This window comes from Scyliorhinus canicula, chromosome 13, assembly GCF_902713615.1.
Source record: "Scyliorhinus canicula chromosome 13, sScyCan1.1, whole genome shotgun sequence".
Taxonomy (NCBI): Eukaryota; Metazoa; Chordata; class Chondrichthyes; order Carcharhiniformes; family Scyliorhinidae; genus Scyliorhinus; species Scyliorhinus canicula.
Window position 1 is genome coordinate 78,869,427 of NC_052158.1, and position 15,357 is coordinate 78,884,783.

At 40.2% G+C, this 15,357-nt stretch overlaps 1 protein-coding gene across 1 annotated transcript in view; it reads left to right on the plus strand.

The window, feature by feature from the left end:
• pccb (propionyl-CoA carboxylase subunit beta) overlaps positions 1-15,357 on the plus strand; it is a 79,044-nt gene that overhangs the window by 6,815 nt on the left and 56,872 nt on the right. Inside the window, exons 2-6 of the mRNA XM_038817592.1 lie at positions 3,757-3,876; positions 9,411-9,479; positions 12,149-12,205; positions 12,943-13,056; positions 14,602-14,712. Coding sequence (XP_038673520.1) covers positions 3,757-3,876; positions 9,411-9,479; positions 12,149-12,205; positions 12,943-13,056; positions 14,602-14,712 — 471 coding nt within the window. The remainder of the gene's footprint in view (positions 1-3,756; positions 3,877-9,410; positions 9,480-12,148; positions 12,206-12,942; positions 13,057-14,601; positions 14,713-15,357) is intronic.

A 15,357-nucleotide genomic window follows, 5' to 3' on the forward strand; every position in this document is an offset into this window, starting at 1 on the left:
CCCAAGAGCATTTCTGGTCAATGCACCATCTTTTATTTTAATCATTGGGTTTCCTGAGCCTTCACTTTTGAATAATTTGTGATTTGGAGCATGATTATGATGTACTATTGCTAATATTGGGTGGTTCATCTCTTATTTTTACCATTGTTTTTGCATTTGTAACAACTTATAAAATCCAAAATTTTAAGTCAAACTTACATTCGAGAAAAGAAAGACCAATTCCTGCTGATCTCTGCCCTAGTTAAGTGCAGTGACCAGTAATTCAAATCTACAGGACTGTCCAGAGACATAAACCTCCTTTGATCTCAGTGTGGTTCAGATCACTTTCGCAAAGTAAATCCCTGAAAAAAAGGTCTTTAAGGGTCAGAGTGGTCAGGTTAAACATGGCTCCATGATGAATCCTAAACATCAGAATAATGCTTTAGATATAGAATTTGAAGATTAACCTGTTGCTGGAAGGTTATCTGACAAAGTCTAAGATGTGGTGATTTCTCTTGGCATTGCTTATGGTCAGTTGAAAGTTACGTTGTTATGAAAAGGAGCTGTGATACGAGATCTCTAAAAGATTTAGAAATGGGTATTTGAGAGATGGTGAAAGTAAGTAATTTTTTTGACTTGGCTCCTGGAAAGAAAATATTCTTTTGCCCACTGAAGGTAGGTAAAGAAATACATTTGATCCCTTGCATAACATAGTTACTTTAATGGGGCGGAGTAGCACTTCCAATCTTAGGATAAAACTGGGCATTTGGCTTTCCATTAAGGTTTTCTGCACTATTTGTGTAGTTTTTACTATTGTTTTTAATCACTCCAGCATTATTGACCCCAATCATGTAGTCTATTAGGATTAGGAGTTAGCCAGCTGTGGTTAGAATAACAATTCGGCACAAAGGTGAAAACCCTGTGGCCAGTCCTTCACTATCAGCTGGAATATTAAAACTGGTTAGGAAATAGATCTCTTCACAGGAGGCTGAAAAGTCCAAATTAATTTTGGAAAATATATACACTCCATTACATCTGTTTTTGAACCAAGTTCTCCTCCAATTTTAAAGAGAAGTTTATTAATATTTTGTATGACTGTTTGTTCCATCCTTGGTCTAGTTAGAGGTTTAAGATGCAATGCTTTAAGCCAAAAAATACAAATTGTTATTCCTTTTGAACGGTTTCCTTGAGAGAGACTCAACATCTGATTAGTTTTTGACCTCGATTAATGAACAGACATTACTAACACCATCTGTTCTTTTTCAATTGAGGACAAAGATATACATTGAATATAATCAAGAGGTGGCTAGATATAGCACTTGGGGCGAATGGGATCAAAGTCTATGAGGAGAAAGCAGGATTAGGCTATTGAGTTGGATGATCAGCCATGATCGTGATAAATGGAGCAGACTCGAAGGGCCTCCTCTTGCTCCTGTCTTCTATATATTCATATAAAACTAAAGGAAAGATTAAACTAGATTTTCTTATTACTTCTTTATAAAGTTGTAAAGGTACTTAAAAGTACTTGATGTTGAGATGAGATTATTTCCAAATAGTTTGAGTTAAAATCCAGCATTTGTATTTTGAACAGCACACCACCCAACTTGTGGAATAACCCTTTTGGAATAACGCTATTTTTTGTATTCTCTGCTGATATGAGTTTTTATTCTGTGAAAATCCTACACCTACGTGCACTTGCTGTGTCTGTAATAAAGTCACCATTGCCCCAGATGATCAGAGGCTGTTTTCCACTTTAAGGGGGAGAGCTGACTGGCGGTGATTTAACCTGAGGATCGCTATTCCCTCAGGCGAGGGGAAAAGTTGAGAAGGTGGGGCCTTCATGAATAACCTCAGCCGGTACAGGAATTGAACATGTGCTGTTGACCTTGCTCTGCATTACAAACCAGCTGTCTTGTCAAGTGAGCTAAACCGGCCCCTGCTGTGTCTTTATAACACCGATGACAACTACATGCCCTGGTCCAGCTATCCTGTGCCCTGTAACCTCAGTATTTATGCTCTATAAGAGATTGATTAATAAATAGAGGCAACTGCTGTAACTAGTCATAACATGTAACTAAAAATTAAATAATAAAATTTCAAGTTCACATTTTACTTTTTCTCAAGTAAAGTTCAAAGGTTCATGCTTTATATTATTTTCATATTGTTATACAAAAAATACAGTATTCTTAATCACAGCTATTGCTGAGGAGTGACATTTTTTGCAAATGTCAAGCTCTGGCTCTAAATGGCCAGTTCTGCTGTGAAATTATTAAAATTGCCCTCTAGGTGCAGTAAGCTGTAGGCTAGAGAATTTTACAAGTTTATTACCCTGTGGATCCTGCCCATGCAATTTGAGTGTTCCATTTATGATATGGGAACACACATTCAGGTGAAATCATTCAACACAAGTTACAACTGTACTAAGTTTTTGAATATTTCTATGTCTTTATTATGTTACAAGTCTTGTTTGGAGCACTGAATTGTTGATTTTCATGCAAAGCCAAGATAACAATTGAAAGCATTTTAAAAAAGAATTTGGAGCAAATTTATTAGTTTTTTTTAAATGTCATTTATTATTTCTAGTCCTTTATTGACAATTTTATTTTTTGGTATTTCTTCCTGCTTGTAAGTTGTTCATCAGCGTGTGCACAGCCCCTGCAGATATGGCTGTTTGTTTCATGAATATGACTTAAACCAATAGAGTAAATGATTGCTTATTGGGTGTGTGTTATTTGTGTGAAAACAAAAAACCCAGACTTCAAACAAAAGCTTGTATGGTTGCATATCCTTACTGCTTCAGTGACTGTGGCTTTTTGTGCATCCCTTCCCTCCCCTCCCCGCCACAATCCATTTGTGTCTCTAGTTTTATTATGATTACAATCTCTGGAATTCCCTTTCTAAGCCGTTCTAACGTACCAACCTTTCCTTTAAGGTCCTCATAACATGACTCCTTAATATAAAAATATAATATAATCTTTATTATTGTCACAAGGCTTGCGTTAACACTGCAATGAAGTTACTGTGACAATCCCCCAGTCGCCACATTCCGACGCCTGTTCAGAATTCAGAATGTCCAATCCACCTAACAAGCACGTCTTTCAGGTCTTGTGGGAGGAAACCGGAACGTGCATACTCCGCACGGACAGTGACCCAAGCTGGGAATCGACCCTGATGCAGTGAAGCAATGGTGCTAACCACTGTGATAGCGTGCCATCCTTACCAAGTATCTGGTTATCCCTCCTAGTATCTCCAACTTTGTTTTGGTATCCAGTTTTGCCTGATTATGCCTTGAAGTGCCTTTCCACATAACAGCACAATGTGAATACAAATTGTTGTATAGGATGTTGTAACTGCCTGCAGTCACAAAATTATACTCAGAATTTTGCAAATTTTAATGTTCAGTTGTCTGGTTAAATTAGGTGGTGAGTTTTATGAGTTTATGTAAGCTACTGTAGTTTATGAAACTTGCAGAAAACTCTCTGGAAGTAGGATTTCAACAGTTGCATTGCCTGTTAGTACCTGGGCAGACAAACTGTGCCTTTCTTTTCTGTTGAGGAAGCTTGACCCATTAAAAAAAGGCTTCAAACTGGATCTTAAGGACATGCCAAATTCTTTGTAATTTCAACATATACATAAACCCTCGTAAGTACTTTGGATATGAAACATCTTTGTTTCCTTTTCCCCTTTCCTGTTTTCTTTTGTATTCTTTGAAATGTATTCCTTGAAATAGTCACTTTTATAGATTAATTAAAGCCACTTATGGTTGTGTCTACGTAGGGAAAGTTGACGGCCAGGGAACGTGTCCAGCTGCTCCTGGATCCTGACTCCTTTGTAGAATATGACAAGTTTGTGGAACATAGGTGTTCGGATTTTGGTATGGGCACAGAAGACAATAAGGTAAAAGCAACACTGTATTTATTATGAATGAGGCATGCTCTTTTTTTTTTGATAGCAGAACAAATATCCAGCTATAAATTCTGTTGTTAAAAAGGTCCGTCCCTTTTCCTGCGTGGGCACGAGTGTGATGCCAATTACTGATTGTATTCCAAAGAGGCAATGGCTGTAACTTTGAACTGGCCTGAAGATTGTTCAGGAACAATCTGACTGCTTGAAGATGCAGACTTTTCAAGCCTTTATCTTATGGGCATGAATACATTGAGAATTAAAAAAGAAACATATTCATGGGAAGAATATAATTTTCTTCTATAAATTGTTATGGCCCAGGGTTTAGAGAATCCCAAAGTGTATCATGGAGTTCACCTGACCCACAACTTTTAATACATTGTGGTATAGGGAGCACAAGGCTCACTCTACAGGTATGGTCCAGCAGAAAATGGACCAGTGGTTTGTAAAACAAAACCATGTTTATTCTGTGAACCCAGGTTAACCTTTTTAAAACAAACAGTGAATATCTTAGCAACCAGTGAATCAAATAGACCCCCCCAAAGAATACAACACTAAGTAATCTGTATGCTGTTCTTTTAACATCCAAAAACTTAACAAACCCAATGTGCTCCTCTAAACAGGAGCACATTAGGGTTTACATTCAGTACTGAAATCATTTATAATTCTGAATTCACCAAATGATTAAGATAGTCTTTGGATGACAGACTTCAGATGCAGCTCCCTGAAAAACACAGACATATCCAAGCTCTTCTCAAACTGAAACTCACCAGTGTGCGGCATGTGGCACAGTGGTTAGCACTGGGACTGCAGCGCTGAGGACCCGGTTCGAATCCCGGCCCTGGGTCACAGTCCGTGTGGAGTTTGCACATTAACCCTGTGTCTGCGTGGGTTTCACCCCCACAACCCAAAGATGTGCAGATTAGGTGGATTAGCCATACTAAATTGCCCCTTAATTGGGGGAAAAAATAATTGGGTACTGTAATAAAAAAAAAAAAAAAAAAATTTTTTTTAAAGAAAAAAACCCTGGGCAAATTCTGTGCTACCTGCACCTCTTATCAGTATTCAATGCCACAATAACCTCCTGCTCGCTACCTTCAGCCAGAAACAAAACAATGTTTGAAAGCCGCCTCCCATTTGATGACAACTGCCACCCTTTCACAAACCTGGTCTGATCTTCCCCAATAACCTGAGGGAGACGGTCCTCCAGCCTCAGTGCTAAAACCTTGTCAAAATCTTGGCATCCACATTTAGTAAAGAGATCGTGAGGTACGACCCACACTCCACTGGGTTCTTACCCTCCTTTAGCAGAAGCGAGATGGATGCTTGCATCATCGTCTCTGGAAGAGAGACCCCCGTGCTACGAAAACCTCAAACATCTCTACCAATAGCAGCACTGGTTGATAAACAAACCTTTTGTAAAATTCCACCGGGAAGCCATTTGTCCCTGGTGCCATACCCATCTGTTTGTGCCCAATTGCTGTCTGGACATCCTCCAACCCTTCCCAGTCCTCTTCCTCTACCTTGGGACACTCCAACCCCTCCAGAAATTGCCGCATATTCGACTCCTCCACTGGCAACTCTGAGGTTCTTGTATAACACCTCAAAAAGCCCCATTAATTTTACCTGGCACCGACACAAGATTCAGTTCTCCACCTGAATCTGGACAATCTCTCTGGAGGCTTTCTGTCGCTTCAACTGACCTGACAGCAGAGACTTTCCCATCACAAAAAAGTAAATGCGCGAGTAGACATTGTGCATCGATGAAAAGAGAATTCCATGCCCCCAGGTTGCATAACTGCCAGGGATCTGCTCCACCCATCTCCTTCATGAACGCTGCCAGTACCTTGAAGGGGCCAACAACTTTGGTTTAGACAGATTCAACTTGGGGTTCGGGCTCCATTTCAAATCTTCCCCCAAAATCAGCTGGTACGTGTGTCCATATCTGGTATGACCGTCAGCATCCTCTTTTGGAACTCTACATGGTCCCAGTTTAGGGCACACATGCTCACTAAAACCACCGCCTTTCCCTCCAATGTCCCTGTATCGCTGACTTATCTGCCACTCTGGTCCGTTACCATCGTTCCCATCTGGAACCAAACTCTCTTTTTGTTAATACGTATCGCCACCCACACGGGCTCTACTGTCAAAGCTCGAGTGGAACACCTGACTCGTCCAACCCTTAAGGAGCCTAATCTGATCATGCAAGTAGGTTTCCTGCAAAGGCACTACATCGCCCCTCAAACTCTTCAAATGTGTTGGGCCCTCTCCCTCGCTTCACTGGGCCCCCAACCCCCGCGCATTCCACGTAACCAATTGAACTGGGTGTTTTCCCCCCCAGCCCCCAATCAAGTCCGCCATTTCCACTGAGAGAATTTCCCTTCCAGTCCCCATAATTCTAAAACCAGAGCTCACCCAAGATGTCAGCAAGTCCCACCCTCATAATGGGATAAAGAACAATGGCCAGCACTCAACCCCACCCCCATCACAGGAATTCCCCCAGCCACTTTCTCGCGAACCAACCCCAATCCCCCATCCACCAATCACACGCATGTTCATCAAAACTGCCTAAACAGGTCCAGCCAATCCGCAGCACCCCCCCCCCCCCCCAACACATCGCACCTATTCGCTATCCAAACTCCGCCAGCTAGCGAGGTAGACACCCTGCCAGTGCTCACTTAACACAAATAAACAATCCAAAAAAAGAAAAACTAAAACCCACATCATAGCACCCAAGAGCCGAAACCCCCACCCCTTCCCTCAACCCTGAATCTAGCCCATACTCCTCCCTCTCTCCCAACCAAATACTCCCTCTAAACCACTAATGCCCTCTTTAAAAAAAAAGGAAACACCACAACCAAAAGAAAAAGCCCCAAACAAACCACATCAATTTCAATTAACAATAACCCTGTGCATACAAGAAAAAAGGGGGAAAGGGAACAGGGAAGAAGTAAAACAAATTACACTTCTTTACAGCAAATGTCCCCATACAAACCCGTCCCAACTACCAGCAAAGTCTCTTGCAGGCCCACTCGGTTCAGTCCGAGTCCTTGAGCCTTAATGCAAGCCTCTGCTTCCTCCGTCGTCTCGAAGGAGTGGTCAATGGCCTTATGCGCAACCCTCAGCCTCATCGGGTAAACTTAACCTAACTCCACATCACTCTTAAAAAGCCCTAACTTTGCCATTGGAATTTGTGATCCAATGATCCCAATTTCAGACTGTAGTTGATTCTTATTTTTGATTTGAAGTTGGTTTCAAGTTTTTTTTTTTTCTTTTACATTTTTTGTGACTTTTTGCTTACTTTGGTGAGGATGTTGATTGGGCGGGGCATGAGTCCATTTTGAGCAGCGGTAGATTGCAACAACATAGTTCAATGTCAAATTCAGAAATTGCACTTTACTAGCATCCAGTCACCTTTGTGAATGTGTGCTAAATAGTGCCAAATTAGGAGTAGTCTTATATATGCACACAATGAATTGGATCGATGCTTTTTATTTAACTAAATAAACTTAGCTTGACAGAACTAGGTCCCATTAGTCTAGGTTAGATTTGAACCCAGATCTAAGAGACGAGACAACAGTGTTCAACCCTCTGCACGATTTGCTTCACTTTATCACTTGCCCTCCTTAAAAACCTATCCTTTCAATTGTATGTTTGGTCTTCTACTGCTCATCATCTGTTCCTTACCTCTGTAAAATATCTTCAAATAAAAATAAAAACTTAATCTTAAAACCATTGTTGGTCTAGCTATCATTTTTAAAAAAAAATTTCTTTTATAATTTAGTGTACTCAATTAATTTTTCCAATTAAGGGGCAATTTAGTGTGGCTAATCCACCTACTGTGCACATCTTTGGATTGTGGGGCGAAACCCACGCAAACACGGGGAGAATGTGCAAAGTCCACATGGACGGTGACCCGGAGCCGGGATCGAACCTGGGACCTCAGCGCCGTGAGGCTGCAGGGCTAACCCACTGCGCCACTGTGCTGCCCCGGTTTAGCTATCATTACGATACATCAAGTGCTACTGGTGCAAAGCCGTATTTGGGAACGGAATGGCTCAACGTTCTGTTTGGGAATATGGAGTATGGGCACTTGAGAGTCCCAGCACATTTGCCTTGATTTCCTTAAGCATCAATTACAATGAAGGATCAATTACTGAAAACTACGAGAACTGAATAATTCACCAAGCTGTTCTATAAAGCCGCGAATAAAGAGCTATGCAAAAATTATTCGTCAAGGTTTATGGTTTATCATTTTGGAGAGGGTATCAAGAACAGTGAATCACACTGTGCTAAATTTGCAATTTAGTTAAAAGCCCATCCTTTATCTAATATTTTAACTTGCACAATATCTTGCCTTCTGAGATCGAGTGTTACAGGTAATTATTTGCAAAATCATTTTATCGTTCTTAGAAGCTACACTCTTGGAAACTACTAAGCACACATTAATTTCAATTATTACATCTAGACATTTTAAATCAAAGCTATTTAAAAGTTACAGTGATGGTTCATCTTGTAGAGGCTTTCTGTTTGAACAGTTTCACATGTTTAAAACATTGATTTACTGCTGGACTGTATTTAAAAAGAATCTGAAACTTTTTTGTTATTGGTTCAATACATTATTATAACTTGACACATCCATCACTAAATAGAATAGCCATAGCCTTTGTTCAATAGATGTAAGAAGTTTTAAAGTGCAGTTCAATTCTCTCAACTAAATGGAACACCAGGATTGGTTAAAATATATCCTCAGTGAGTTGATATAAGGGCTTTCTTAAACGTGTTCCCAATTGTCAGTATCTTTGAAGGAAGACTTTTCAAGGAATTACTTGTTTAACAAAAATTGTGGTGGGGAGAGGCTATAGTGAGTTAATATATTGCCTTCTTTTCTTTAGCGATTAATTCATATCAAACTGTGACCGGTGTTCAGGTTTTTTCAGGAGAATCAGTTTTGGAGGTGACCCATCCCGCATTTGAATGTCAGGGGTCCCACATAGTCCTACTAAGTTGCTCACAAGTGACCACAGAGATGTATGGCTGACATGCAAATTTTAAAATAAAATAAAATTATATTGCTAGGGGTACCCTAGCTGGGCTGAAGTTGCATTGTTGAGGAAAGGTAAGAGGGAACTTTTATTTCTGCATTCAGAAGTGCTTTTCCTGAAATTGAATTGCTTAATGCTGATGTCGGCATGTTAGCATTCCAATCATAGCCATGACATCCCTCGCCTTGCTATGCAGAGAAGTTAATTGCAGAGAAGTGAATTACAGTGCATAAAGTTTAATAAATCCATCACTTTGCAAAATATTTTTGTAAACTGTAATTGCTTTTAGTACTTTCTTCACCATGTTCAGTCAGATTCCCGAACGTGTCCCGAAGCATTGAAGAATCTGAGTGGGTGCTATCTCAGTCCTAAACTCTTATGGTCCTTTACTTGTCAAGCATCTAATTTCACTATACCTGTTATGATAATATTTTGGATGTTACTTCACTCTAGTTTCTTCTTTGTTTTTAAACCATTTCATAGTTTCCCGGTGACAGTGTGGTGACTGGTCAGGGCCGGATTAATGGACGACTCGTTTATGTCTTCAGCCAGGTAATTAAATTTGTGTTTTAATTTAGTTTCTCATCTTGAAAGGGTTAAGAATTAAAAAATTACAGGGGTTATTACTCTTTTTTTTTATGGACCCAAACACGGAGGGGGTGGGGGGGGTGATGTCACCCCAGATCAGCAGGCCGGTAGAAGGTAGAACATACTAGACCAGCTTCTGGGTTGCCTAAAAAGGATGGTCAGGGTAATTTTAATGATTGGGCTGGTGTTGTGACTGGAAACAGGGTGGCCCTTTCCTCGATTGATTTTTCTTCACATTGTATCTGGGGATCATGAAGAAGTGGGAATTGTTGCCACATTGTGTCAACTGTGTCTCAGTTGCTGGCACCCTTGACTCTGAGTCAGAAAATTGAGTTTTAAGTCCTCCTAAAAATTAGGGCTGTCTCTCCAGTGCAGTGCTGAGTTTCCGGTTCTATAAAATAACATAACCCTTCATTTGCGTACTTGACAAAATAAAAAGTTGGCAGACAGAAGTTTCGGCGCAACAAATTAAAGAGGATTTAAAAAATAATACAGCAATACTTAACAGCCAGACTGTAGTTTGAGTCACACATGGCCTTTACTCTCTGGAGCGGCCTGGGCACAGGTCAAAGCACATTATTATTAGGTTTGACTCCTTTTTTCAGTTTCTTTTGTTTTTCTGTGAACCTGTGCAACCTGTACTTGACTGTTTTGGGGAGCATTTTCTATGCCTCTCCTAGCTCTGGTATTCAGGATTTCCCCTACCATAACTTTTAAAAGCAATTGACTTGCACCATTCACGATACAGTCAATATGATCAATACACCATTTGCAGTTGCATCAATAAGCCATTTATACACAATCTGTAGCTACATCCTGAGCTATAATTTAAAAAGTCTGAGACATGCAGATGATTTGGAGTTCACCTGTTCTTTGGTAACACTTTTTATAGCACTGGACCAAACTGTCCAGCTTCCGGATCGTTTGAGACTGGATGTATGATTGAGATGCATATTGGGACCCCGTGGAAGTTCCGATGTGTGGACCTCTGTGGGAATTGCCCAGGAAGATACTTTGACCTGACTACCCCCTGGGAACACCTCGACTACTTGCTTACTCTTGTTCCTTCAATCACTCGCTTGTGCAAATCCAAACTTGCCAAACGGCAGCTAGTGCCTTGTAAAGGGCTTGTCTCGCCTTCCCCCAATTCTGGTGGTATTCTCCGAGGAACACTGTGCTCTGCATGTCTTGGACAGTCGGTTTAGGAAGGCTCGTGTGCATTGGCTTCCACATTTCTTGCATTAGAACACTGCCTACACTTCAAATGTATTTAATTAGCTCCAAAGCATTTTGAGACATACGGTAGTCATGAAAGACACCATTCGAGTCTCTTTTCATACACCTGTCTTGTATAGTTCAAGGTGGAGAACCGTCACAAGGTTTTGCTTGAAATCTCAAATGCAGGAGTGATAGCGTTTTTGTCTTTGGTTGCATCAGTGAAATGAAGTGTGGCGTGTAACTTAATTTGAATAAAATGAATAATCTGAGTGTTACCACAGTATCTCAGTTGGAAAGGTCAGCAAGCCTGTTGACTTTCCTTTTACAATTAATATGAGCATGAATTCCCTATTTCTCCACCGTGCCTGATTCCATTCCCTTTGAAGTGAAATATTGAAAACATTCTATACCTTTAGTGTTAAGACTTGAATAGCCTTCCAGTATGTGAGGCTATTTTCAATAACCTGGAACTGAATGTCAGAAAACCGTGACCCTTTTGACTTTCTGGACCTCATAGTTACAAAAAATGAAAATTATTATCTGGTGCATGAGGAGATGTTATTGTAAGAGTAGAGGATATGAGAAATTCTGAATTGCACATTTTGCTGAATTAATGAAAATTGTCCGGTTATTCCATTAGTAAATATTTTCCATTGCCAACTTCTAACAAAAATGATCGGTTGCCAAACAAAATAAATATTAGTGGTATAATCCGTTTATTTCAAAATATATCTACTTGTCTTGATCCTGCTCAGATAGGTTTTGCCTTTCAAACCCCTCTGTCTTAGTGATCTATCTCTAGCTTCTTCCTGACCCTGTCTTCTGTGCCCTGTTGGGGTGTATCCGCACTTGTGATGTGCCCTAGTAAGTTTTGTATATTATCGAAGCTACTGCATAAAGATGCGTTTTAGAATACCGACAGTGCAGAAGGAGGCCATTTGGCCCATCAAGCCTGCACCAACCCGCCAAAAGAGCACTCCACCGAGGTCCACTTCCACAGCCACCCCGTCCTATCCCCGTAGCTTAACTTCAGATCCCTGGACACTAAGGGGCAATTTAGCATAACCAATACACCTAATCTGCACATCTTTGGACTGGGAGAAAAACGGTGCACCCGAAGGAAAGCCACACAGAAACGGGGAGACCGTGCAAACGCCACATGGACAAGGCCGGAATTGAAACCGGGTCTCTGGCACTGTGCGGCAGCAGTGCTAACCACTGCATGACTGTGCCACCCTAGGTGAGTTTATATAAAAAATATAGTATTTGTCTTTTAAATGTTGGGGAAGAGTATTGCAGTATCCAAACTTGCTAGTTATACAATGGGGGGGAAAAACAAAGCAACTTCACATTATTTCATCAAATTGATGTGCATTACATGTTACTTGGAGTATAATTCTTGTTTCTTTTGCTAGGATTTTACAGTGTTTGGAGGAAGTTTGTCAGGAGCTCATGCACAGAAGGTCAGCAAGGTAAAAGAATAAATGAATGGAAGCGACATTCAGTTTGAGCACAGGTTGTTCAGTAATGCCCGAGTGGGCCCTTGTTGATGTAGATGTAGCTTGTGTGATTGAGAGCTGGCTCAACTGCATGGAAAAGAGGTGCTACACATATAGGATGGATTAAATGTAAGTTTTAGACATGTCAAAGCAAAATACCCTAATTCTTTTATAGCTTTGCTAGGACAGTGACAGCAAATTATTGTGGATGCTGGAAATCTGAAATAAAATTAGCAATGGTGGAAATACTCGGGTCTGGCAGCATCTGTGGAGAGAGAGAGAGAGAGAGACAGTTAACATTTCAAGCCAATTACATTTAGAAGTGATGAAAGATCATTGAACTGAAAAGTTATCTATGTTTCTCTTTCCACAGAAGTAGTCCTAAGGGTGGTGTAACAAATATGATCTTTTAGGCCTCATTCTTTATTTGCCCTACTTGCAGTTCCTTCCTCTTCCCAACCACCATTCATTAAGATAGCCCACATCCACTTGCTTAATATATACTTGCTGCACATTTCTGTACTTTGCTTTTAAAAGGCTTGCTGGGGTTCAGTTGTCCCAAGCAGCACGTGGGGAACCACTGATATTATTTGTACACAATTACTATATCTTGCTTGAATGCAACCACTGAATACAAGAGGGTGGGAATACTTATGGCCACCAATTTTAAATGTATTAATTCAATAAATGTTATTTGTGTCTCTTTCTAGATTATGGACCAAGCTTTGTTGGTGGGAGCTCCTGTTATCGGACTGAATGACTCCGGAGGAGCACGTATTCAGGAAGGCATAGAGTCCTTAGCTGGTTATGCGGACATTTTCCTGGTGAGGTTGAAAAGATTTTTCTCACTACCAGTGCACTTTTCTGGGTTTTCAAATCTGGTTTTAGACTTTATTTTGTGTGGGAGGAAGAATGGAAAAAGTAACTTCTATTTATTATATTTTAATCCCACCTCCAAGAGTACACTTTGAATAATATTAAGTGTACAATCCAAGGTATTTGCATACAGCTTCTGCTTAACCTGATTCATCAGGCAGATTCATAATTTGTAAATACAAAAATCGCTGTCATCTTCTATTCGGAGCTAATGACCTATTTTCACACTCCATCCTCAGATCATAGTTCAAAATTTTTATTTCCAGAATTTGGGTGTCACTGGCAAGATGTCTTTATTGCCCATTCTTAGATTCCCCTGAGACGGTGGTGGTGGGCATTATTAAATGTGATTGCTTATTTCTTCAAGTTCATTCTAAGAATAGTTATGTCCCCTCATGGTCTCTGCTGGTGCTGCTCTGCAGCCACTATCTCGAGTGGTCTGGGTAACATCAAATCAACCCTCAATGGCCTGGACTAAAACTTGCCAAAGACAGGAGGAAATCTTTTTGTGTGTTTTAAAAATTTATTATTCAGTCATGGTGTAGCTGACAAGGCCAACATCATTAGTGGCTTGCTTGGTCATTTCAGAGGGTAGTTAAGAGACAACTGCATTGCTGAGAGTCTGGAGTCACAAGTGGACCAACAGGGCAAGGGCAATAGATAATTTTCCTTAAAGGACAGCAGTGAACTGGTTGGATGTTTGCAACAATCCAGCAGTTCCATGCTCACCACTAACTGGCTTTTTATTCAAGATTTATTTATTTATCTGAATTTAAATTCAAAACTATTGAAGCGGCATATGAACTTGGTCTCCAGGTCATCAGCTCAGGCTGTAGTTTACCAGCCCAAAAATATAGTCACTATGCTCCCATGCCCAATTCCATGTGAATTGTGCTGTGGAAATATTACCACTTTGATATCTTTGCATTTGTCACATTTTAAGAATCTCTTTGTAAATCCAGTATTGAAGTATGCTCTGCCACCAGAGCAGAATTACTTTTGGGGTGTGAAATTTGTCACATACCAGCGGATGTCCCATGGCATTGTTTGCTAAGTCCGATCATACAGTCATGTTACATAATGTAACACAGAATATATTCTGCTGGTAATATGGTTGTGTCCATTTTGGCTACAAAGTACAATTGTTAAATAAAGAGACAGGTGATATTATCATTATTTCACCTTTTCTCACCTCGTTTTAACCATGTCTATAAAATTAATATACTATTTGATTTTGTCATTCAATTTATTAAAAAGTTCGCAAACATTTTTAAAAAATACATAAAAATGACAGCACTTCTGATAGCTACTTTTCATGGTCCTGGTGATGCACTTCACATAGAGTTTATGGACAGGTAAAACTTATTTTATCAACTAGGGCAATGAAATAATTTTTCCAGAGTGTTAGACTGTTGCATGGATTGTGCAGAATAGTTAACTTGGCTTAATTTTACCAGTGCAATAATAAAGAAGGTGTTCCTAATATGTTACAGAGAAACGTCCTGTCCTCTGGAGTCATTCCGCAGATATCCCTTATAATGGGTCCTTGTGCTGGTGGTGCTGTCTACTCGCCTGCTTTAACAGACTTTACATTTATGGTGAAGGTAATGTACATTGGTTCGAGATTCAACTACAAAAGCCCCTTTGCTATTTACTGTGCCTTCAATAGCCAGGACATCATATCAAATATTTCTAGATGCGTTGTTTGTTTTCTTGGCAAACCAAGATGATAACCGAAAGTAAATTTGCCATTTGTGAAACAGGTTGATTTTCTCTACCATATTATGCACGGCAGCGTACCACACAATGATATTGGCTTTGCAGCTGAGCATTCTGAAGGAAATTGTGTTATCTGGAGTGGTCCCTGATTTTGTTCTCCTGTAAAATGTTCTGGCTCCTCTCAATTTAAGAACATGCTCAGTGGTTTAAAAGAAGGATTGTTGAAGTAAATGTGCTTTAGAGAAAGAAATAACCTGAAGATTTAAGTTTTTCTTTTGAATTGAAATAACCCATGATGTCATGACCTTTTGAAAGGAAGACTCGGTTCTTATAGAATTCCTACAGTGCTGAAGGAGGCCATTCGGCCCATAGCATCATTACCAAATCTCCGAAAGAGCACCCCACCTAGGCCCACTCCCCTGCGTATCTCTGTAACTCCACCTTTCCGTTGGATACTAAGGGACAATTTAGCATGGCAAATCCAGCTAACCTGCACATCTTGGACTGTGGGAGGAGACCGGAGCACCCGG